General features: G+C 44.0%; 1 protein-coding gene and 1 long non-coding RNA gene across 11 annotated transcripts in view; one reads left to right on the top strand and one right to left on the bottom strand.

Moving 5' to 3' along the window:
- LDLRAD4 (low density lipoprotein receptor class A domain containing 4) overlaps positions 1-24,913 on the bottom strand; it is a 180,125-nt gene that overhangs the window by 22,457 nt on the left and 132,755 nt on the right. For 7 of the 10 annotated variants that reach the window (XM_042910182.1, XM_042910181.1, XM_042910177.1 and 4 more), the window contains one exon: positions 6,299-6,453. In XM_042910182.1, the coding sequence (XP_042766116.1) occupies positions 6,299-6,403 (105 nt within the window). In that variant the 5' untranslated portion in view covers positions 6,404-6,453. Of the gene's footprint in view, positions 1-6,298; positions 6,454-16,010; positions 16,225-16,741; positions 16,899-24,913 lie in introns of those variants that run through there. The other 3 variants (XM_042910180.1, XM_042910179.1, XM_042910173.1) reach the window with 3 other exon arrangements.
- LOC122203404 lies at positions 13,516-20,373 on the top strand. The gene is made up of 3 exons (XR_006195163.1): positions 13,516-14,202; positions 19,004-19,066; positions 20,021-20,373. It is a non-coding gene; the product is annotated as an uncharacterized LOC122203404 (long non-coding RNA).

The raw sequence follows: 24,913 nt of genomic DNA on the forward strand, positions 1-24,913 counted from the left end.
TGCCAGAGGCAGGAATAGAGGCCTGATATGCAGACTTTTCAAGAGAAAATGTAAACTCCAGTTTTTATGTGAAATCTCCCAATAGTTACTGTCAATCAAGTTTTGTCAAAACACCCTGTGGGGCAAACCATACACACTGGTCACATCTTAAGCCGAGTCTGCAACAGCTGTAGGGAGAGTCTCTGGGTGTGGACTTCCCCTATACTGGGACACTTTGGATCAGAAGAACTCCAGCTTCTGTACTGGTCACTGCAGTCATGTCCTCCTTCCAAACACCAGGGGACAAAAAAGCGGCCTCCTTCCCAGCATCCCACCTGCATCTCCCCCTGGAGCTGGTGCAGCACAGACTGTGCTGAGCGCTGGCTTGGCGCTGCTCTGTCTCCACAGGGAGGCTGAGGCACCTGTATTTTCCTGATTTAATCCCTGCAGCGGTTCCTAAGGAAGAAATGCTTGACATGACTCCTTCCATGAATTTTTTAATTGAAATTGCTGCTTTTATAGGTCCAATGGCTGAAGCGCTACAATTTCATACAGTTCATACAGGTAAGTAAAAAGGTTCTGTCCCTCTGCTGCTCCTCAGTAAGTGGCTGGCCACTCTGACCTCGCCCACTTCCCACTGCACCCTGGGCTGTCCAGGTGGGTTCAGGTGGCCCTGCTGGGTGGGGCTACAGGCTGTCAGAAAAGGCTGCTCATGCCCCCACGCCCACCCAGCTCTGGTAAGAGAGGCTCCAGTGATGTAAGCAAATACCTTTCAGGGCTGTGTCTGGAATATTTATGCCCCCTTATTGTCTTCCTATTACTTGGCAGTCTAAAGTAATGAAAAGAGATCTAGACAGTATCAAAGCTCTGAAATCACATAAACCCAGGCTCTAAAAAATAAGCTGAGGCTACCTCAGAAAGAATACATAGAGATTTATGTCACAAAGCCATTCACTGCTCTTTGCCATTAGATAAACATTTACTTTTCTTGATTTAAGCCTAGGTTGCTATTTTTCAATTTTATCCAGAAATGACTGTTACCAACAAATTCATGGCCAGTATTGTCCTGTCCCTGGGCTCCCCTGGCACGGTGTGTCAGAGACACCATGGTGATGAAGGCTGATTGGCCTGGGCCAATACAGATTCCCATCCATTCCTTCCTTGGCCAGAGGGACCTGGTACAGAAAGTGTGTGCTTCCAAAAGACACTTGGAACTGGCAGGGGAGACCCTGAGAGGGGGTGTCGCATGAGGAAGAAGGTGTGTGTGGTGGAGTCAGGGATGAAAGTGTCTTTGACTTTACAAAGCAAACCTCCCAGAATCAGGGTGAGCCTGGCATTTGGCCCAAGGGGGCAACTGTTCCAACCAACCATTTTCCAGAAGAATCTCCCTGAGAACTAGGAATATTCACAGCTAAGATTCTATCTTATTAACCTCAGTTCTGCTTTTCCCTTTGGTTGAAGTGCAAATCATCAGTGAGCAGAGGGGCAGCACACATCTTGGCAGTGAAATTTCCTCAGTCAAATCAGAACATCTACATGTACAACCTCTTCCTTGAAAACAAAATCCAACTATTGTCCTTTATTTTTTAATCTTGACTAGCAAGTCTTCTGGAAGAAATATATAAAAATAAACTTAACAAAGTGTTAAACCAAATCACATAGAAGTTGATAAATTAGATGCACAGCCCTTCTCACAAGTTTAAAATAAATATACCTTTTGGGCACCTGGGTGATTCAGTCAGTTAAGCATCTGACTCTTGATTTCGGCTCAGGTCATGATCTTGCAATTTGTGAGATCAAGCCCCACGTTGGGCTCTGTGCTGATGTCGCAGGGCTCTGTGCTGATGTCGCAGAACCTGCTTGGGATTCTCTCTCTCCTCTCTCTTTGTCTCTCCCTGCTCTCGCCTGCACAAGCTTGCTCTCTCTCTCTGTCTCTCTCTCCCAAAAATAAATAAATATTTAAAAATAAATAAATAAATAAATAAATAAATAAATAAATAAATAAATTGTACCTTTTACTAACATGCTCATGGAGACCTCACATGGTTTTAGAACAAATGGGGCTAAAAGGCTCCCAGAAGTGAGGGGATGTCAGCAATGACAGGCTCAGACCATGAGATGCTCACCCAGGTGAGGCTGGAAGGGGCATTCCACAGCCACAAGCTGCCAACTAGAGGGTACTGCAGCCCCACCATTCAGGCTCCAGGGAAGGTGGGATTTAGATGCTGACATCGGGAAAGGTGTTTCAGTAGCCCTCAGGTGTTCTAGTGACAGGCATGAAACCACACAGACAGCAGTAACCACAAAGGCATCCATCTTCACCAGTCACCTTTCCCCCAAGGAGTACAAATATGCACAATGCCACTGGGAACCCAGGAGGCTGTCAGTGATGAGCTCTGTCAGTAAGAGCAGAGCCTTCCTTTCTCATGCTGAGTCCTCACGCCCCATCCCAGACTCCTCCTATAGCCAACAGCCACTTGATATATACAAATGGCCACTGGAGATCCCTAGCCTCTCCCAATTAAGATTGAGAAAATGCCAAGTAGAATTAGCCATCTGGATGCTGCTGATGGTAGCAGGGAGGGTCAGGGGCAAGGAAACCTCACATTGTTCCTTCATTATTTTGCTCAATGTCTGGTTCATGTCCAGTGAATGACTGAATGAACAAAGGAAAGTAGAAATGGGTAGGGGAAACTATTCCCAAGGCAGAGTCTCCAACCAGGACCCTCTGATCATGCAAGGGACCCCCAACACTTTCTGCCAAGCCTCTGGGAAGTGTACTCTTCTCTCTGTTGAAACCTCAGAGCCAGCCATGAGAGATCCACTTATGTTAATAGGCAACCTCTTTGAACAGCAAAGCACCTCTAGGAAGGATGGCATTCAACACTAGTGAGATTAGAGGTTCTCTACTTCGGCACTACTGACATTTAGGGTCAGATAGTTCCTTGTTGCGGGGGCTACCCTGTGCATTCCAGGATGTTTAGAGCATCCCTGTAGCATCCCCTAATTATGACAACCAAAAATGGCTCTCAATGTTGTCAAATGTCCCCTAGGGGGCATAATCACTCCAATTGGGAACCATGAGTGTATATTAATCAACTGCTCTCCCAGTACTGTACTAAGGGAAGCAGCATTTCTTCCTTATGCCTTATAAAGGCATTAGGGAGGAGAGGTAGACAAGTAGGAGGCAAGAAGCCTGGTTGGGGGCACATTCCTGGGTAGAGAGAAAGAGTGTAAGTGGCCCACAGTGCTGTCTACATTTGTATTTGTGTTCAGAAGAAAAGTAAGGTTTTTTTTCTCACTCTCTCTCCTTTCTCTTTGGACTATACATTAGGCCAATAGTCCTAGTCATGATATGGAGCTACAGACTGGGCCTGAATGGTCTCTGGTCACTGTGTTAAAATACATCTTGAGTTTGAAATGGTGAACACATTCATGCTCTGTCTCTCTCTGTCTCAAAAATAAATAAACGTTAAAAAAATTTTTTTTGAAATGGTGAACACAGTGCATTGCTAAGTTTTGCAATATCCATATTCTCATTTTATTGAGGAAAATCCAAGCTTTGAGAAGCAACAGCAGCCAGTCAGTGCTGGGCCACTCAAAGAAAAGAAAAAATAGTATAGTAGTAACAAGAAATTGAACCCTAAGCTGTGTGCAGCCTGCATTTCAGAACTAGGGTCCAGCTCTCAGGGGTAAAACTTTCAGACGTTATTAACAAAATTAGGCACAGAGCGTGATAAAGACCTCTGCAGACACAATCACTAGATACTGATTATCTTCACTTGCTGTATAGCCCTGAAGGGGCATCTAAAAATCACTTAATTATCTTTTCAATGTCAAGAAATGGAGGCACTGTTGCCCAAGAAGTCCTGGAACAGGGTGGACACAGGTAAGCCACTGCCCCAGGAAGAGGACTTGACACAAACCCATTCCCTTTTTTAAAAAAAAAAAAAGTTTATTTATTTTGAAAGAGAGAGTGCACACGCACATGAGTGTGGAAGAGAGGCAGAGAGAAGGAGAGACAGAAAGAATCCCAAGCAGGCTCCATGCTGCCAGCATAGACCCCAATGCAAGGCTTGATCCCATGAACCATGACGATCATGATGTGAGCCGAAATCAAGGGTTGGATGCCCAACTGAGCCACCCAGGCGCCCCACTCAAAGCCATTCCCAAATGAAACAGAAGACATGTTCTGATTAAAACAAACTTAAAATTTCACTTTTCTGCCTTTGTAAAATTGTCATCCTGCTGCAACCTCTTTGCTGGTAAGGGTATAATTGTGTGTGTACCTGTCCCATCACCTGACTGGGTCATGGAGCTCCCAGTCTGAGGAGCAGACCCATGGACAATTTGAGGATACATGGATGGGGGCAGTGACAGCAGGAATGGCCATATATGTACTGAGGAGTGGAAGAAGGAGCCACTTCACCAAGCAAGGTGAATCAGGTAGAAGCAAGATGATCCCCAAAGCAAATATGTGGGGAAGACAGAGGTGGGTGGGGACCCAGGATAGGCATAAGAAAAGCATTCTGAGTTCCCTGTGTGCAGTGACTCCAAATACCTCAGGCATTGGAATAGAAAGCCTAAGGCAGGGAACTTGGGTAAATTCATGGCAGGTACTTCATAGAAACTTGAGAGCTATCTATTGATGACAATGAATACGGATAGTTTTCCTCTTTCCCCCAAGGCTGGAGTCAGCATTTCCAGTCTTTGCATTAAGGCTTAGGCAAAGCAGTGATGGCTCATCCTTTTGCAGTTCTGAAACTGTTGCTGTGAGTATGATTTTCTCTCTGTCCTCTCCCTTTAAACTCAGGGGAGTTGTGTATATTCTGTGCTCAGAACTTCAGAAGAGTTAGTTCTCTCCTTTAGGTAACTGAACTGTCCTTATACAATAGTGGGGAATCTATAGGCATCAGGACACCAGCGTTCAGTGAGTCTGGACCCCTCAGTTACCAGACTGCTGGGATGACAAAGGGCCCGGGACCACAGGGAAACTGTCATGCTGTGAGGAAAGCCATGTTAATAGGGCCGGAGGAGGCTAGTGGGCCCAACTGGGGACCCAGAGAGACAAAGGAAGGGGACAGCAGAGGACAAGGGAAAGCAAGAGAGAGAAAGGGGTTCTTTCTCAGGACTGCTCCCCATAGCCCCATGGCATCCTGTCTCATCTCTGTGAGTCTGACGGGTGGTGCACAGCAGTCCCATCCAATGCCCAGCAAACCTCAGTTCCTCCCATGAGGACAGCAGAGCAGATGGGTCACTGAGCAACTCTGCAGCCCTGATGAACTGTGACCCTGCCCTCCTGAGGGGTCCAGGGGCCCTGAGCCCAGTAGCCACTCTCCTATACCTGCCAGAACCCATGATGGCCTCCCTAGGCCAGTTACCAGACCTCCCTGGTCCTGACACATGCCCTGAGGGGCTGAGTATCCAGTATCATTTTTGCCCACCAGAAAACCAAGAACTTGTAATTGTCTAAACTCACATTCCCAAGCCTTTCACTGGAGGCCACGAAAATCACAGATTGTAAAAGCAGCTCAGAATAAAAAGTGCCAGTGGCCTTTTGCCTCCTAAGCGCAGATCACAGATCGGTTTAACTGAATATGTATTTTATTTTCCAGAGGAGTGACTCAGGGCAAGAAGTAGCCAGAAACTGTAAAAAGAACAACCTGTAGAGCCTTACTGTGGGCTGTTCTGTGAGTCCCTTACATAGCCCGGCCCAGCCTGATCCACTTGAGGAGGCCCTGAGCCCCTGCTGTCCTGCCACTTCTAGCTTGCCCACACCTGCCATGCTGCTGATCTCAGACAAGTGACGTCTTACAGATGCAGGTAGTGCTGCACAAATGCATTAAGGATCACTGGACACCTCCAGGGCCAGTTTTCAAAACAGGTCTCCATGTAACAGCATGGGTGATTTAGTGAAAGAAGCCAAACACAAAAGAACACCTACTGTATGATTCTATTGTTAAACATATTGTTTAGAAGCAGGTAAAACTAATCTGTGCAGACAGCTGTGCAGGTAGTTGTGACCTTGTGGGGAGCAGGCCTAGGAGTACGGCCAGAGTGTGTTCCTGGGGGCTGGTCCTATCTCTTTTCTTAGTGGTTACACAGGTGTCTTTAGTTTGTGAGGACTCACTGAGCAGAATTCTCATGACGCACATGCTTTTCTTGAAGTATCAGAACCTTCCATAGAGTTTTCAATGCTTTGGACCATAGCAGGTGGGTTCAAGAGGCTGTCCCGCTTTGGGGCTCTTACTGGCACCCAGCCTATTTGGAGCCCGAAACAGAGGCCTAGGCAGCACCGAGAGGCTCAGGCCACACTTACCGGTTGTGACCCGTCCTCCTGCCTCCTGCTTGGATGTGGGCGGTTGATGAAGGACCGTGTGGAGACTTTGTAGTGATTCAGTAGGCAGACAATGACCACAACCATCACCGTGACCACCACGACGATGATGATGATCTGGGCAAACTCCAGCTCCGCTGCGATGGAAAGGGAAGGCATATTAGCGACATATCCCCTGTGCAGTCACCCAGTTCTCTAAACAACACACCCACCAGTCACCAAGCGCTTCTTGCAAGCACCTGGTCCTCCCAGAGACAAACTATTTTTCCCCAGGCCTGCTGCCCAAGACCATTGTCAGACACACACACACACACACAAGCACAAACAGTTGAATAACATTTGAAGAAAGAGAGACCCAGGCATGAGGCACCTTCCAGTAGGCCTCTGGTGTTCAGCCCAAGCATGGTGCTCAGACAAACCTTGTCTTTGCAAATTTTATAATGAGTAGGGCCTTAGGAAAACGTATTCTGTTGGCTCTACAAGACCTCTAGAGGGGCTATGTTGTAACTGACCCCATTCACACATGGAACTCGAATATCTAGCCCAGTGTGCAGACCACCAGCTGGCCGCTGCACGCTGCCCCTTTGCCCTGGGCAGGCGGGTCCAGGAGTGCAGTCACCTCTCCAACATCTGATTGCTGGTCCTGCCAGATGGCCCTGCCACCCAGGGGAGGTAAGAAAGTCTCACAAAACTGAAGCTGCTCCTCCCAGTGTAATCTCTCCAGGAAAGTTAACCCCATCTTTATGGTTGAGTCACATTTCCCAAAGCACATCCACACAGAATCTACACATTATACTGAAGGGATAATATATTGATAAAAAGCTCCAACCTCCTTTACTCCTTTGCCTCCTTTACTTTGCCTTTGGAGGTAATTTAGAAAACACATCTCCACTGTCTCTAATCCTGCAGACACCATATTTTATGAGCAGTCGGAAACCAGGTTCCTGACACTGCCATTACAAAGGCTTTTCTAACTGCCATTAGCACACGCTTCACATTCTAGTACAGTGCCATGGAATTACTTCTAGCAAAACAGCGCACTGAGTTGGCAATTAAAGATGGGCAATTCAAGTCCTTCAGTTTTGCAGGGAGGAAGCAGAGTCCCATTGCTCAAGGTCAACCCTAGAACACACATTTCCTGCTTTCTAGCACTGCCTTGCTGCGTGTTGCCCACCTGTCTTCCTGAGTCTCCCCACACAATCAAAGGAAGTGATTGTGTAGGGGTGTCAACTTAAAGAGTGAGAGGCTCTGAAGATCGTGAGGAAGACAGCACACAACTTTGCTGTGAGGTGGGGAGATGTGGGGTTTAATGAAGAGCAAGAAAAAGGGGAGAGCTCTGTCAATTGTGTTACTGCCTGGAACCAGTAACACACACATGCATACACCCTACACATACACACATGCATGTATACACATGAGCACAGCAACACACATGTACACACACGGGCATGTTGCATTCATGTACACATATACACACATGTATGCATGTGTTTGAATACACACAGATGTGGATATACATACATACAGAGCATGCATATGCACATGCGTGCATATGCATACACACACACACACACACACACACACACATGCTCTTGCTGCAGGACCCAGGCTGATAGCCAGTGGGGAGGTGTTATCTCTCACTGTATGGGCTCACATTTGGGATGATGCAGGAAAGGACTGGGGTAACACCCTCCCCCCCAAATCTCACCTATGTGCCCCCACCATCCATACTCTGGAAACAGAAGGGCTGGAACTGGCATGGGAGTAAATGGAGGGTGTTCCTGGATCCCACCATGTCCTGTCCTGTGACACTACCCCTCCACTCCTGCCTTCGGCCTCTATATAGCCGAGGGACAAAGATGTACATACATGCTTGCTGGACCTGGCTGGACTACACCTGCACCTATCGTGGGGTTGGCCCAAATATGCACCCTGGAGAATGGAGAGCTGAGTATGGGGGAACCGAACTGCCATGCCAGTGTGCTAAGTGGCTGTGGCCGGGTGGGCTTGCTGAGTACAGTCCTAGTGGGCAGTGAAAGGGTGGATCTCATGGGCATGGCTGACAGAGAAGCCTGGCTGTCGGTGAGGCCCAGGTGCTGCGCTCTCCACCTCACCCCCATCTTGCATTGCTGTCATTGTTCTGGACACACCCCAAGGCCTAATGGCTGATCATCAGGTTAAATCATGCCCTGAAATTGACAAATGTTTTCTTTTCTCAAAAAAGCTTCATTGCTTTATGGACATGGAAAAATAGGAAAAGTGATGATTACAGTGAGGGGTCCTGTACAAAGTCTTCATGGGTTAATTCTTCACCTGAAGGACGTCTTTCTAGGTTATGTTTTCCTGAATATAGAAAGCTATGTAGATAACCATCTGTAGCAATGCAATCAAATTATATTTTCCATAATTCTATGGGCATTTGGGGTGTATCTATGATTCTTAAAAGGATTTTTATTATAAAAATAATGAAGACTTATTTAAACAATTTAAATTATTTAAACAATATAGAAGGAAATAGTGTACAATGTAACAGTCCTTTGTAGGCCTGCAGGATTCCCTGACCCCACCGAACCCCATGCCATCCTGGGGTTCACACAGTTCACCCATTGTGTATATCTGTGCATTTGCTTAATAAATAAGGGCTTTCTTCTTTTAATGAGTGGAATCATTGTACAAATACATTGCTGGCTTTTTTCCACCCAATGTATCATGGCATTTTAAAACAAGAATATATAAAAGCCAACCTCATTCTTTATGGTGGCTATCTATTCCAGAACACTGATATACTGGAATTTATATTTTCCAAGTGATAGATATTTAGGTGTTCCCCCCCCACCCCTTTTTTTCTATTGTGACCAAAAGATTGTATGTGCATGTGTATGTATGTGTGTGAATGTGAGTGTTGACCCACATTTTAAGTATCCATACAGGAAAGATTCCTAAAACTGAAATTTCTGGGTCAAGGACATATCCTTTTAAATGCTCATAGCTACTGAGACCCTGCCTTATGAGAAGGCTCTTGCCCCACATGCTCATCAACACTGAATACTCACCCTTCTCATCTGCATGAATCTGATAGACAAAAACATATATCTTGTTTTAATCTGTTTTACTAGTAATTTTAGGTCTTTCCCTGATTGGCAATTTCTTTTTCATAATCATGTTAGTTCATATCAGTTTATTTGTAATTTTCTTGTTTACTGGTAAGCAGTCTTTACATATTATGACTACAAATCTTTGTTACATGTGCTGCAAGTATTTTCTCCTAGTCTGTCACTAACTTTGCTGTGAGCTTCTCTATAAAAGATATAAATGTTTATGTCATGAAATACTTTTTCTTTTATGGCTTCCAAGCTTCCTGTTTGATTAAGAAGGCCTTCTCCAGTATTCTAAAAATATTTTTTTCTAAGATTTTTATAGATTGCATTTTTATGTTTAGATGTGTGTTCGCTCTGGACTTGATTTCTTTTGGTCTGAGACAGCACATGGAACATTTTATATCTTCTGAAGGACATGGATCTTCTGATCTAACAGCACATTAAAGAGTTCATCGTAAGCATGAATAAGAAAGATCTTAGTTGTGGAAAGTGTATGGAATCTTTCTTTTAAAGGGGACTACCTGCTCTAAGGTTGTGTTTCATCAGCTTTCTTGTCAACATGCTATGTATAGTGGGCCCTCCCCTGGCCCTGCTAAGGTGCCAACAGCTGGAAAGCACCGCCCCCCTTCTCCCGCCCCACCAAATGTCCAAACTTGCTGCACTTCCTCCCACGCTCCTGCTTTGCTTAATACCAACAGTTCTCCAGTGCTTTCATCTCAGGACCCCTCTACACTCTTAAAAGCTACTGGTTACACCCCAAAGAGCTTTATTTGTATGGATGACATCTATTGATGTTTGCCATATTTACATTCAATACTGAAAATTTTAAATATTTATTTATTAAAAAAGAAAAATTATATATTAAAATATATAACAACTATATATGCTATTTTCAAAACAAATTTATTCATAAGGGTGGCATTTCTTTACACTTCTGCACATCTCTTATATGACTTTTTCAAATTTCTTTTAATGTTTATTTATTTTAGAGAGAAGGAGGGAGAGAGAGAGAGAGAGAGAGAGAGAGTGAGCGAGTAAGCACAAGCACAAGCACAAGCTGGGGAGAGGCAGAGAGAAGGAGGGAGACACAGAATCTGAAGCAGGCTCCAGGCTCTGGGCTGTTAGCACAGAGTCCTATGTGGGGCTCAAACCCATGAACCGTGGGATCATGACCTGAGCTGAAGTTGGACACTTAACCGACTAAGCTACTTAGACTCCCCTCTTATATGTCTTAATAGAAGATAGCTGGATTCTTCTCCCTGCTTCACCTTCAATCTGTTGGGATATGTTGGTTCTGGTTGAGGTATATGAAGGAGATGTGGTCTTACTGACCACTAGGGACTGGGGTCTCAGGGATCCCCAGAGATTCTTGAGCCACACGTGGAGAACTGGCGGTCTAGACTGATTTGACAGCAGGCACTCTAGTACAAACACTAACGGCCTGGATTTCTTGGAGATACTCCTGATGCTAGGATTTGAGATGTGGTCAGAACAGCTCCTGGGCCACTCTCCTGAGTTTTCATGCACAAGTACAGCCACAGCAGGTGCATCTATGGAGCAAAGTACACACAGAGACCCTAGGGGTTCACAGGCATCCGAATAATTCAGAACTCACCTGGGGCAAGAGCACAGGCTGGCACACCCTGGGTGCCACTCACTAAGGCAAGCAGCCCAGCAGTGTAGCCCAGTGGCCAATCTGGGTGACAGAAGCCCAATCAGAGCTTCAGCTACTATAGGACCTGGGCCAGCATGAGAGGCAGCTCTTCCTGCAGAGACTGGCCCAGGTCCCAAAGGCCACCATCCTAACAACCAAGTCCTAATCAGACACAGGAGCAATAGTAAGCACAGCAGCAGCGATTTGGCCCTGCTTGCAGTCCAGGGTCACCTGTCATGTTTCTTGAAACCCTGAAGTCAGAGAGGCATGTGGAGCTCCTGGGGATGGAGCCTCAGCAGAGTGGCACAGCCCCAGTCAAATGTGCAGCTGACCTTCACTTTGAACGCTGGGCAAAATGCATCAATGAAAAAAGACTACTTTCTCAAACACTAACAACTAGAAAGTATAAAGGGCTAAAAGGGTCCAGAGAATTCTCAGAATGAAAATTAGAGTGAACAGAGAGAGTGTTCTTGGGGACAAGTATGATGATGACATCCAGATTCCAGAGATCTCTGCTACTGATAACTTCTCCCTTCAAGACTCCCCCTTCAAGCTCACAAGGGGGTATGTGAGCACCTTTGCCTGATACTTGTCCTCCCACACCCTCTTCTACTTTAAACAGGAAAAATTCTACTAAAAATGCATCATAAAAGGCAAATTAAGTAAAGATCACACCACTATAGGATATCACAGCTTGGACGGTAGATGGGAAACCCAGTCCCCCCCTTCTCTCTGCATACATTGTGTAATAACAGTGATAGGTGATTCCTGTCTCTTCCTTTGCCACTCCTGAACCCTTCACTCCTGCATGGAGATTGCTCAGAGGCAGCTGGGCCCGCACAGTATTTTGCAGTACCCGGATGTGGCTCTGTTGCCAAGGGCCTGATATTACACCTCCTCAAGAAAATAACTCACAGGACAAGTAAAAGAAGCTTTATATTAACAAAATAAAACAAAACAAAACCTCTCACTTCTGAATGCAAGTATCGGGTGAAATTCAGCACACCTGTTCTTCAAGGTGTCCATTTTCAAGATATCTGCACTCCAGATCTCAACCACAGACCTTTTTGGGACTTCTGGGGACCTTACCCAGCAATTTCCTGTACTGCACAGTCAGGGCTCAGGCAGGGTGAGCACTCTTCACTTCCTGCTGAAACCACCATCCCTTCAAGGTAGCAGTTCCTGGCCACATGTGTTCCCACACATGCATGCGCACATACACAAGTGCACACACACACCCTCCTGCCTTACACATCACTGATTCCTCCTCAACATTCTCCAAGCTTGGGAGACCCAGGGTGCAAAGGGTATAGATACAGAGCAGCAGAAGGTATGGTGAGGCCTACTACCCACCCCATAGGAGACAATTTAAACAGGCCCTGAGAGGCATATTCTTCAGACAGATGCATGCACATTACTGCTTTTTGAATCAAGGTGGCATCCAGCCCTGTGCCTAGGAACAACAGTCTGTGCATAGAAGTGAGGCAGAGGCCAGCTGAGACCTTATACTACACTGGGGCCTTGCTGCCTCACCCTCCCTCACCCTGGTCTGCCCACATCTGGCCTTACAAGATGTTGTCTGTTTTCTTGTGGTGGGGGAGAGGCAATGTGCATTGGTGCACAGAACTTGGGGTACAAAGAAAGGAAAAATGCTTGTGATTTTGGTTTTGGGAATAGGGTGGGAAGGAGAGGCTAAGGAGAGAATGAATTCTGGAAGAACTATTAAAAACAGAAAGATTAAAAAAAAAAAACTATAGAAATAGTAGAGTCCTGAGAAAATAATAGGATACTTTAGGGTTTCTAAAATTTCATGTGCCCAATATGGACTCTGAACACAGCCCACTTGGTCAGTTTTTCTTGATTCCAATAGATACCGACATCAACAGAGCAATGCCAAAAAGCAATACATGCAAGGAAAGAATTTTAGGCCAAAGTCAAATTTTTACACTCCCCCTCCTTTCATGGGGGTTCTAGTTCATAAGGTTATAATGGATGAGTCATTGCAATCCAAACACAAGAAATGTTATAATACATTCAGCCTACAACTTACGGGAAGGCATCCCAGCACCTTACTTTATTACTATAACAGCGACAGTGATGATGGTGATGATTACATCTCTCTACTTTTATAGAACTATCCCTAAGAAACTCCAAGCTCTGCAGTGGAGAATTATAGGAACAGAGAAAATTGTGTGAGGCCTGTGGGTCTATTCTCTGGTTCAACGAGGAGCTGAACTGACTCATACTAGAAGCATGAGCGTCTGTACTATTTTTAAAGAACTCTGGGAAAGCGTGGTTCTACCACCTTAGGTTCCTAATATAACACTTATTTCTATTTGTGGGATGGCTAACACCATCTTCCATGTAGTCTTTCCTTGATTAATATATCAACTTCACAGAAGTCCTATTTTCTAAATGTTTAAAGCTCCAGATGTGTGATTTATGCCTTACAGAACCTATAAATGGGGGGTTGGGGGCAAAGTCTGTGCCTCTCATCAACCCCCTCCTTTCACCCCACTAAGGAAATACCTTGGGTGCCATGCAGAATATTGTGACATCACTGTAAGGGCTGAATGCTTTCCACAAATCCCTGCACGCCACCACAAATGGCTCCTCTGCCACCTAACCAATGGCAGCACTCCACTTCGTTCCCCCAAGTGCTACAACCTATTGGCAGCACTGAGACCCTGGCTAGCTGCCACAGAGACTTAGTCTGGGCAGCCCCTCTCTCCCAGTGAGCTTTCCTAGGTCCCCACCATGGCTCAGGCACAGCGACCAAGTATCTGCTTTTCCGGGGCAGAGTGGGTGTGGTGAGATGACAGCCCCGGTGGGGGGTGCCTTGCTCTTTATTTACGGCTCTGTGACACTTTTAAAGTGCTGAATGTTCCTAAAGGCTGGTAAATTCTTTCCCCAATCCTAGAGAGACAGGGACGTGGGGGCAGGAAGACAGGTGGGGGCAGGAATTGGAATCTACATGGACCATAATTGCCTCAAGTTTGTGAACTGTTAGTTTAAAAATACTCTTGGAGACTTTAATGGCTGAATGAAAATTCACACTCATTAAACACCATGGTCGAAGGGGGGGAAATTCAGCCTGTGTTATATGAATAACTTCACAGCTTGAAGTTCAGAAGGTAAAACAGTAAGAGCTATAATCGTAATGATTATTATCTTATATATTTTGAATTTTCTTTCCCCTGGGTGGGTTGGCTACTCCAGTCTATCCCATAACAAGTCGAACAAAAGAAAGGGAGAAGAACAACCCCATAGAAATACCCCAAATTGGTGTCTGTCACCACCCCCCCAGCTTTATCTTCCTTACGAAGCTCTTTCCTGACCACTTGATGACAGGCTTACTACCCTTGGGGGGGCTCCCTAGCATGCAGCTGCACTCTGTCATAGCACTTATCACTTACAGAGCCCATTTTCTCGAGTAAGCTCTGAGATAGTATCTTGATCTTTTCTAGTATCTTTAGTAGGTAGCACATCACATGACTGGCACAAAGTCAGTGTTCATTTTAGATAAAATGCTAAAGAAATCCCTGGAAGGAAGGGTCCCAATTGGCTACTCTGCTTTTAACAATGTCTAGCACAGAATTCCACCAAACACTAATGACTTCAGTGATGAAGTTTTACCAAAGGTTTTCATATCTCATAAAAATTATCCAATTATAACGATTCTAGGCAGTGTAAACAGTCACCGGAAAAAGAACCTCATGGTTGCTATTAAGTTACCTGTTTACAGAATCCTATTTATATTAATATAGTTACATAAAATGTTTTGCAGGATATAAATGTAGGAAATGATACCTATGTTCTGTAGGAGGAGAGGTGAAAGCACAGTATAGTCAAATGGCATGGGGCGCTCTGAGGGCAAGGTGTGGCCCACATCTGCCTGACTCTAGTCTGCAGCCAGGTGCCTTTGATGACACTGGCAGGCAAGTATCAGTGAGCAATCATTAGACTGACTACCAAATCCCTAGAATGCAGACACTGTGAGCCCATCCAGCTGCTAGAATAACATCTTTTTAATCCACTAAGGTCCAAGCATTCATCCGATACAACTTTTCATCATGCATTTTAGAATCTAGAGTCTCACGATCTCTTCAGAAAGAAATCTAGCTAACTATGTTCCAATCAAAGATGATTGACAGGATTTTCTGAAAACATAGCAGAGGAGTAAGAGCAATTACAAACCCTTTAGAAGTCTATCCCTCTGCTATGTTATAAATGGAAAAAAATACATACATAAACCCATAATTCTCTCTATAGGATTCATTTAAAATCCACCCCCACCCCATCGCCACATTATTAATTTAGGAAAATGTATCAGAAAAAATATACAGCTGCACAAGTAACCATTTCTTCACATTTTAGAGCAGTGACTCCTGAATGCTCCCTAGCTAGCAGTCTGTCTGTCTCTCACAGTCTCCCTCTCAGAGTCACAGTTTGCTTTCCTAAGGTCTACTGTTAGTAGACTGGTGACCCGAGAAACAACCCAGTAAACCACCCACATCTTGAGAAATACATCTTTTCTGTCAAATGCTGTTTTCAATGACTCAGGGTGAAAAAAAGTACCCATGAGTCTAGTGATAAGTAATAGCATTTCTGGGGGTGGGGTGGGGGGGAGTTAGTCTCATGTACAGAACATTTTAAAAAATAAAACTCCAAAGCAACAAACCTGTGTATTTATGTATAGCATCTCCAACAGGAACAAACTGATCACAGAAGAGAAAGAAGATGAAAAAGCCTAAAACACATCTTCCTACAGAGTCAAGCCCTGAAGCGTTCTCAGAGCTGATAGACCCTTCTTAAGGAGATACAAACTTCTTGAGAAAGAGTTTCTACTCTTCTCAACTCTGTCCTCAGACCAAACTTCAGGAACAACCACCACAAACCCCAGAGAGCAGGCATCATCCACAGCTGGCCTCTGAAAGTGTACCTTTTTTCAAAAACAGGTCTTTAAACGGGGCCTCCTTCAGTGTGCTGTTGTTCAGGTGGTCACTGGACATACTCGAGTCCTCTGCCAGGGGGAGTCCAACCGTGACGCAGTCCCCCCCTCCCCGCCCCCAGTTCAAAGCATCCCTTCAGCTTCAGGCAATCTCCTCTTTAGGCAGCTCAGAGCTGCAGTTATAGCCAGCGCGGGGTGTGAGTGTGTGTGTGTGTGTGTGTGTGTGTGTGTGTGTGTGTGCGTGTGTGCGCGCTTCTGTCTGTCTCTCTCTCTCTCTCTACTGTATCAGCAGGGCCCAGCCCAGGTGCTAGACTCAAATGCTGTGGCTCTGACCGCAGACTGTGGCTACCAATTATCAACTGCCATCCACAGAAATCAGAAGCTCTGTGGTAGGAAGCTGGTGGTGTCACAGAGCAGATAACAAGTCCAGGGTCTCAAATCCTGACAGCAGCTGAACACCCAGTGTTGTATTCAGCAACATACATCAATGATTAGTCTGCATTTCTCATGTTTGGCCTCACATGGGACATGTTACACATATGGACGGGCAGAATGCAGCTAAACAGATCATCTTGTTCCACTGCATTCAATAATCTTTTTAACAGGCAAATATCAAACCAGACAAGGCAGAAAGGGGGAGATCTACAAATCTCAACACAATATTTCTTCCCTTGGTCTCAGCTAGAAGCTTTCAAGGTTGAAGAAATGGAGAGAGAGCTTACCGAGGCAGCGCGTGCAAACAGGCACGGACTCTTACCCACTCAAGCTTCTCTGCTCTGGATCCGGCTTTAAGAGCACGTCCTGGCTTGAAGTGCCCACAGCGTCCCTCATGCCAGGAGCTAGGCTGCAGGCCATCCTTGGGGTCCCTCTCTCCCCAGAGTCTCTCTCTAACTGATGGGAGCAGTCCGCATGGCTCTTGCAGCTAAGCTGTGCACTAGCAACTGGCAAAGTCATAACCACAGCAGGAAACACTCAGTTTCTCCCCCTCCCACTCTCGCTTCCCTGTCAGCCCTTCACTTCTCTCCCCTCTATTTCTCAATGCATGGTAGCAAAAATATACCACAGAGAATGCTGTAAAGTCAGGACTCTCATTCTTAACTACTAGGCAGTTTGAGTTTACAACGTTCAGAAATTAAAGAGTCCAAATGGTAAAGCAGAGACATCTCTCCGGAGGGAGCGTTTTCCTGGTTCATTTTGTGCAAGCACGGTCTCTGTCTCCCCTGAGGTCTACACGGTTTTTCATATGTGCGTTAAGACATCTCCGGTGCATTCTGATGCCCTGGGGCTGTGTGAAGAGACTTAAGGGAAGGCCCTGTGTCTGCTGTAGCACTTTTCATAAAAAATCAGTGTGGCCACAGTGAAAAGGGCAGAGTGCCATAGTAATACTGCAAATAACCCCAGCCACAAGCACTGCTCTGCGCCCAGAATAGCCTTTGTTTTTCCTTATTTAGGATAAATAGCAATGACATGTGGACCATAACAATAGTTTTGGCTGTAGGAGGAGTTGTCAAAGCAAAACTAAATGCTGTTGGTTACTACCAGCATTAGAAACGAAGACAGTTACGTCAGCAGCCTGTCCCTGCTGTCGGCCCCAGCATGTCACCTGGGGCTAACAGCAGTGTTCTGGGCTTGATGTCACCACCACGTCCTTAGGTTGGCCAGAAGACACCACTATTTCATGTTTTAATTACTGGTGGTGGAGGCAGGAAAGGAACAAAAGAACCATCAAGAAGATTTTTCAGAGATTTCTTGTGGATAAAAGAAATGGGAATTTCAGCAGGAAAATTAACAGTTGCGTACATTTGCATGTGCCAATCAAGACAGCCTGATTTTTCTCGAGCAATTTCCAAATTTAAAACATAACTCTCCTTTCTTGTTCTGCTTTTCCCTAATTTCTTTTCAGAGTCACGTGGCTGGGTGAATGAAGAGGGTGAGGCTCAGGAAACTGGGCTGGGGTGTGGTCACCAGGGCAGGGGACCCTCCTCAGAGAAGAGTCAGCATCAGAAAGCATCAAGCTTTAGACACTATGGCTTCAGACTGGCTCTGCTGGTCTTTGACATTCCCTTGTCACTACAACCTCAGGTCCTTGCCATCTGGGGATGGCACTTTCTAGTCAGTTCGGTACGAGTGATCACTCGAAATCAAGTCCTTAAAAGGGAATATTCATAAGATTGCATATGACTGTCATGCGAGTCTGTTTTTGAAAATCAAGGAGTTAGTCAATATTATGAAAATATTGGTCAACGTTATAAAAGTTGGCTCTGTCGTTTGTTAATGGACATACCTACATTTTGAAATGACTGTGAATAGTCCACTTTGGGGTTTAACATTAGTTGAGATGCGTATTTCATGTATCAAAAAAAAAAACAAAAAACAAAAAAAAAAAAACAAACCCAAAACCCAGCATATTTTTCACCTTTAATGGCTGTATTGTATTCCACTCAGCCTTAACACACTTACTTTGTTTGGCTGGCTTCCTTATCACTGGGCATTTGAGCCATGGGAGTCAATCTTAATTAAGCTCCTTGTTCATTCTGTTCAATTGTTCCCAATGTTTAATCTATTTAAAAATCACTTTAAAAGCTTTTGACTTTATGGATGAGTTTGTTTTCAAAACAGTGCCCAAACCGCACAGCAGGCACACTGCTGGCTGAGGTGGGTGTTTACCAGAGTCGCTCTGGGCTGTGTTTGACGTGTGCTGGCCATGCTGCCTGATTAACAGCAGTGTGTCACCACCCGTCAGCATGCACTACAGGGTTGTCAAGGCTAAATCACCAGGTGGTGGTCTTGATTTTGTTCTATTTTCTTTTAAGCACTGGCCTGGGAGGGTGCTTCAGGAAGAAAACACAGAGGTCAGACCAGGGGTTCCCAGAAGCCAGGGGTTTATGTCCTGATAAACACCTAATTCTAGCTGATGGGATGTGGATCGCTGTGCTGGGGCCTTTTAACTGATGAGTGCCAATATTTCTCTTCCCTTAATTCAGAGAAAATGGCAGTACACACAGCAGAAGGGTGTAGGAAGAGACTAGTCTGCTGCATAAAAACACGTAAGTAGGAAAGTGTAAAAGCCATTTGCATTCAGGAATTCTTTCTTCCCTCCTGGTCTTTAAATATGGATCTCTAAAATGAGTACTCTGATGGGCTAACTGCTTTTACTAGCAGTTAAAAAAAATGTCCCAAAGCTGTATGTGGTTTCCCTGAGTACAGCAGAGACCTTGGAAGTCTTGCCTAAGATAGACATTTTCACAGGGTCTGTTGATAGCAACAAGGACTTGAAGAGCTGTTGTCTCCACAAGCCCACTCTATCAACATCTTCAGGTTTCCTCTATAAAGCTCTTCATTTCATTAATTCATCTGACAAATATTTACTAAGTGATTACAGACCCTAGGAGGAAATATACTGGACCTTCAATGCAATCTGACAGACAAGCATTTACTGTAGGGCTGAACTTGTCTTAGGTGCTATGTGTATGTAGGTAGTTACTTATTTAAGAAATTGAACAACCAAGCTCTAAGGACTGGCTTCCAGCCAGGTCCGAATGTGACAAGCTGAAGCGACTAGGAGCATCTGCAACCTCAGTGGCCAAAAGAGGCAGCACAGGGCAGGGGTTTTAGCTCAGGGGCTACTAGGGGGTCATTAGCTTCACAAAATACCTCTAGGTGGTAAAGGGGTGCTCTGCTATACCAGAATCTTTCTCTATCACATATAACTTGGGTTAGCATCTTGCCTGGTCCAATCCTTGCATTTAATCACCATGGGCTTCTTGGTCATGCCCTGCTGTCTCTTGTCACCATATTCCCACCCTCAAAGGGTATCCCACTCACAACAGAAATTTTCACAGATAAATATCATTTGGAGAGTTAGGAATATTTTATAATGATTATATAGCAGAAAATTAGAATTTATAAACATTCTAAAGATCTACTGTTATGTTCTGGGCACTTTCAGGCACCGTATATCTTTTACCTTCATGTCATGTTTTCTTATTCCCACTTTATAGGGGAAGAAGCTGAGGTTCAGAGAGGGTGAATACTTTGTGCAAGGTCAAATGGCTGCTAAGAGGCAAGCTGCAGGTCGGAACCCTGGGAAGCTTGACTCAGAAGCTCCTACCCACTCTATCTATCATTCTGCTTAATGGGCAGTGAACCTAGAATTATCCAAACTAAAGTCCCCTGAACTAACCAAAGTATGTCAAGCAGATCAATACTCGGATTTTTAAAGCCTGACTGCTTGATTCCTTTAAGGCACTAACTTGCAAATCCATGTTAAAGATTCTGTATCTCAATGTTGCCAGAGGCTCTTGGAACCATTTTATGTGACTTGTATATCTGTTAATGTGACTCCTGTTAAGAATTAATGGTTCTGTCCATTACAAATTCCTATTCTTTGAGGTTTATGACTATGCTGTAAAATTCTGCTCTGAGGTGAAGTTTTCCACATAAAAATTAAGCCCTGGAATTTGGCCTTTAGAAAACAAAACAGTTCATTTTAAGTAAGTTTGCTACACTTAAAGTCATGAATGAGGATTTTAAAATAACGCTGACTCCTATAGACTCAAAACATAGTAATAGTTTGATATTTGTGGACATTAGCCTATAGCATGGAATAATTTACTAATGTATTCTTAGTGTTTAAAAAATTGCAACACATAGGTTTTTATGTAGAAATATGAATGCTCTGCATATGTTCCAACCACAGTGCTTGATACCCCCATCATCTGGTAGAAATGTCAGCAAATATAAAAATATGCAACATGATAATAGAGCTAGCAAGCTGACAAGGTGGATTAAAAGCTTATTAAATAAGTTAGTCTAAATTAAATAGCCTTAAAATAGCTTCCTAATATGCAACAATACTCCCTATATTAAAAGACTTTGGAGTTTATCTATGCCACCATAATATTTTTTCTTCTAATGAAAAAAAGAATTATATATTATTTTGTGTTTATGGTGATATAGACTTTCATAATGGCTAAACTACTCCCTACCAAGTAGGTTACATACCTTTGAAAATTGCAGTTACTCGTCCAAGCCCCAGGAAAAAAAAATAAGGAAGGCAATATAAAGTTTTCATGGTGGCTAACTTCTGGGACCAGTTAGACCCAAGTTTGGGATCCAGTCCTGCCATCTGACCATGTCAGCTTGAGCTAAGCCCCTGTTTCCTCATCTGTAAAGTGAGGCCAAGAATACCTGTATCATAGGGTAGAAGGCGGACAGAATAAGAAGACATATCTAAACCCTTACCCCCAAATTCATCCAAGGAACAGCAGCATCGGCATCACCTGGGAGCTGGTTACAAATACAGCATCTTGGATCCTGCCCTGGACTTTACTGAACCAGAGTCTGCATTTGAACTATATCCCTAGGTGATTCATCTGCACATCAAAGTTTCTTCTGAAACTTTGGTCAAATTCAAACTCCTCATTCAGATTAAATGAGCAAACAGGGGCTTGAAGAATATATAACTTGTGCACACCACATAAAGGAAATGAGAGTAGAATCTAGGTCTCCCGTTTAGAGCCCAAGCGATTGCTACTCAACAATGATTTTAAACAATGGTACTCAACATGCATGGATTTGTATGCACATCTGTGTAAAATCATGATGCTGCCCTCCTGGGCTAAAGGCAAGGCCCAGCACCACAGGGCAGGTGTTTGTTGCTGTCTTCCCCACTGTACTAATGGGCTGTTACTGATCCACCCACACCTCTTAGAAAAAAGCAGGAGAGGTGGACTGTGTTGTCAGGGGTCACAATAATGGTGAAGCCAAATAGCTTATGGTAACAGTCTCTGGTGTTGGAATACAATTTCTAGGATATTTGGCATGCCTCATAAAAACTTCAGCAGTCCCCGAGGACTTCTGGATATATATTAAGAAAGAATTGTGATTTTGCTTTCTGGGAAAACTCAAGTGCCATGAGCAGACTCTTCTTAAAGGCAGAATTATGAAGATGCTGTCAGTCCACTCCTATGAACTTGGCCTGACTCTCATGTCCTCCTGGGCCTCTCTGTTCCCTGAGAGAGCCAGATACCAGGAAAGTAGAGTCCTGGCACTTGGGTTCCAGAAACAGCTTTCCACTTTTTTTTTAGTGATTTTTTAAAAGTTTATTATTTTGAGAGAAGGGGGGTGGGCAGAGAGAGCAAGCGAGCCTGAGTTGGGGAGGGGTACAGAGAGTGGGAGAGAGAGAATCCCAAGCAAGCTCCACATTGTCAGTGCAAAGCCTGACATAGGCCTCGAACCCAAGAAACAGTGAGATATGATCTGAGCCAAAATCAAGAGTCAGACACTTAACTACCTGAGCCACCTACATACCCCACCGGCTTTCCACCTGTGTTGCATGCATTCTTTCAGCGGTCACCTGCTGACACCTCCCAAACTGTTTTCCTATCAACAAGACCTGTTGATGGTGCCTTCATAAAACTGCCACATCATCATCAAGGGGGGTTACCCATTAAAGGTGTGGTAGAAATGATCTACTCTAGCCTCTTCACATTTCAAAAAATATGCATATATTCTATATACAAACACACCAAATATTTTAAAATTTAAAATATTCAATATGGTTATTTAGAAAAATATTTAATTTTGCTTTTCAAATATTTTTCTCAATTTCTTCCAAAAGCTAGAAGGCTGAATAACCTTCACAACGCATCCTATTTCTGAGAAGACCATAAAAAAAAAAAGCTCAAGATGTTTACAACTCAGATCCTAGATACTACGATTCTATTCCCAGTTCTTAACCCCATAAAAACTTTAATTGCCCCTTGGAGATGGAAATACCACTTTCATTAGCACTCTACTCCAGGCAAACATTGTGCATTCTTATACAGTATATGGCATAGTACATGGCATCTATACTTGCTGTGTGTCATTGCTAAATTACTGAACAATGCTATGATCATTATTCTTGAAGATTCGAAGGCAGAAGTCCCTGTGCAATCACAAGCATTTCTTAGACAATCTGAATGTGGAGGTGAGGTGCACGTTGTCGTCTCTGGTGCTTCTCTTTGTCTTGCTTATAAGTTCTAGGATGTGTTTGGGTAGTTCTGAGACCTTTAGGTTCCTGGCTTTTGTGAAAGCATTAATTTATCCAAAGGTTGGGAAAAAGTCAAAGCACATTTCGGGGTTTTAGTTACTGTTTTAAAGCATATGCTAAGGCAAACACTAGAAAAATCACAGGCTAAAATCCAAGTTAATCCAAAATCACATCAGATCTATATAACTATACTCAGTTCTTCTCATCCTTGGCACTTTAAGACAAGCCTAGCACACATATGCTTTAAAAACAAGAACCACTGCTCTCTGGTATCAGATCAACTTTGAAAACATGAGGTCAATCCTCATTTCTGTCAGAGCAGAGCACTCATTATATACCAGTCACTGTGAAGAGACAGGATACAAAGGAAGCCAGGAACTGTCCTGTCCATGACATCCCTAGTTCATCCTGAGCAAAAGCTAGTGAAGTGCTGAGACTGGCAGAGTGCTCAGCAAGGAGCAGGTGAATGAATGAATGAATGAATGAATGAACAAACAAATGAGGGTCCTATAAAAGGAAGAGTTTTTAACCTAAGTAATAACAATAGTTACTACTTACATAGCACTTACTATGTGCCAGGAAGTATTCCAAAGTATTTTACTCGTTTAATTAAGCCATTTAATCCTTACAGGTGCCATATGAAATGAGTACTGATTTTTATCCCAGTTTTACAGATGAGAGAACTGAGTCACAGAGAGGTCATGCCCAACATTGTGCCCAACGTCACACAGCTAATAAGTGGCAGTACCAGGACTTAGATCAGAAAGTCTCACTCCAGAATCTACTTTTATCTACTAATCAGAACCCAAACTGTGACTGGTTCAAGGAAGACTCCTCAGCCAAATCCTATTTTTTAGAAGGAACTTGATCAATAAGCCCCATTTAAATGATTCGAGGAATGAATTAATTCTCTGAGACCAAGGCTCTTGGAAGGGCTGACAGAACACAGAGACCATTTAACTCTACCATTTGAGAAGGAAGTCTTCACATCTCAAGGAAGACACTGTTGGAAGCAAACTTAATTGCACCCTTGGGTGCAATTCCTTTAGGTTAAACTAAACCAGTTCTCTGGTAAGTTAAGGCTATTGTCTTTTATCCCTTTCCTTTTCTTGGGCTCTGAAATGATGAAGTGGCTGGTTCTATACTGGTAGTATAAAAAGGTAAATAAAAATAAATGTAAGTATTGATAAAAATCAGAGTTTTCCAGGAAAAAAAGCATCCCATCCTTTTTTTTTTCTATCTCTAGTTTATTATGTCCATAACCCTTTCTCTTCTAATTTAAAATGTCGTCTTCATTTAGAGATTCATATTGGAACCCATTCTAATACTGAAAATAGTAATGTGCCTGAAGGAATTGTTCAGCTTAATATCTTATTCATTTGTGAATTGAAAATTACTGAAACTAAAAGACAATTTTTAAGCCCACTATAATGTCAGTCAAATTTCTTTGTTTAAAATGAGGGATGTTGGGGTGCCTGGGTGGCTCAGTTAGTTGAGCGTCTGACTTCAGCTCAGGTCATGATCTGACGGCTCTTGAGTTTGAGCCCGGTGTCGGGCTCTGTGCTGACAGCTTGGAGCCTGGAGCCTGCTTCCGATCCTGTGTCTCCCTCTCTCTCTCTGACCCTAACCCACTCGCATTCTGTCTCTGTCTCTCTCAAAAATAAATAAACATTAAAAAAATTTTTTTTAAATGAGGGATCTTTCTCCAAAGGCAATGAAATCACCACAAGGAAATGGGCTTGAGGCCTCTGATTAGCTAGAGATAATGAAGATCAACTAGGCTTTGAGGACATCTTACCACCATGAAACAAACAGAAACCCAAATCGTCAGGAGAGTAGGCACTCAAGAGTGCCTTTT

Source organism: Panthera leo, chromosome D3 (genome assembly GCF_018350215.1).
Source record: "Panthera leo isolate Ple1 chromosome D3, P.leo_Ple1_pat1.1, whole genome shotgun sequence".
Lineage (NCBI taxonomy): Eukaryota > Metazoa > Chordata > Mammalia > Carnivora > Felidae > Panthera > Panthera leo.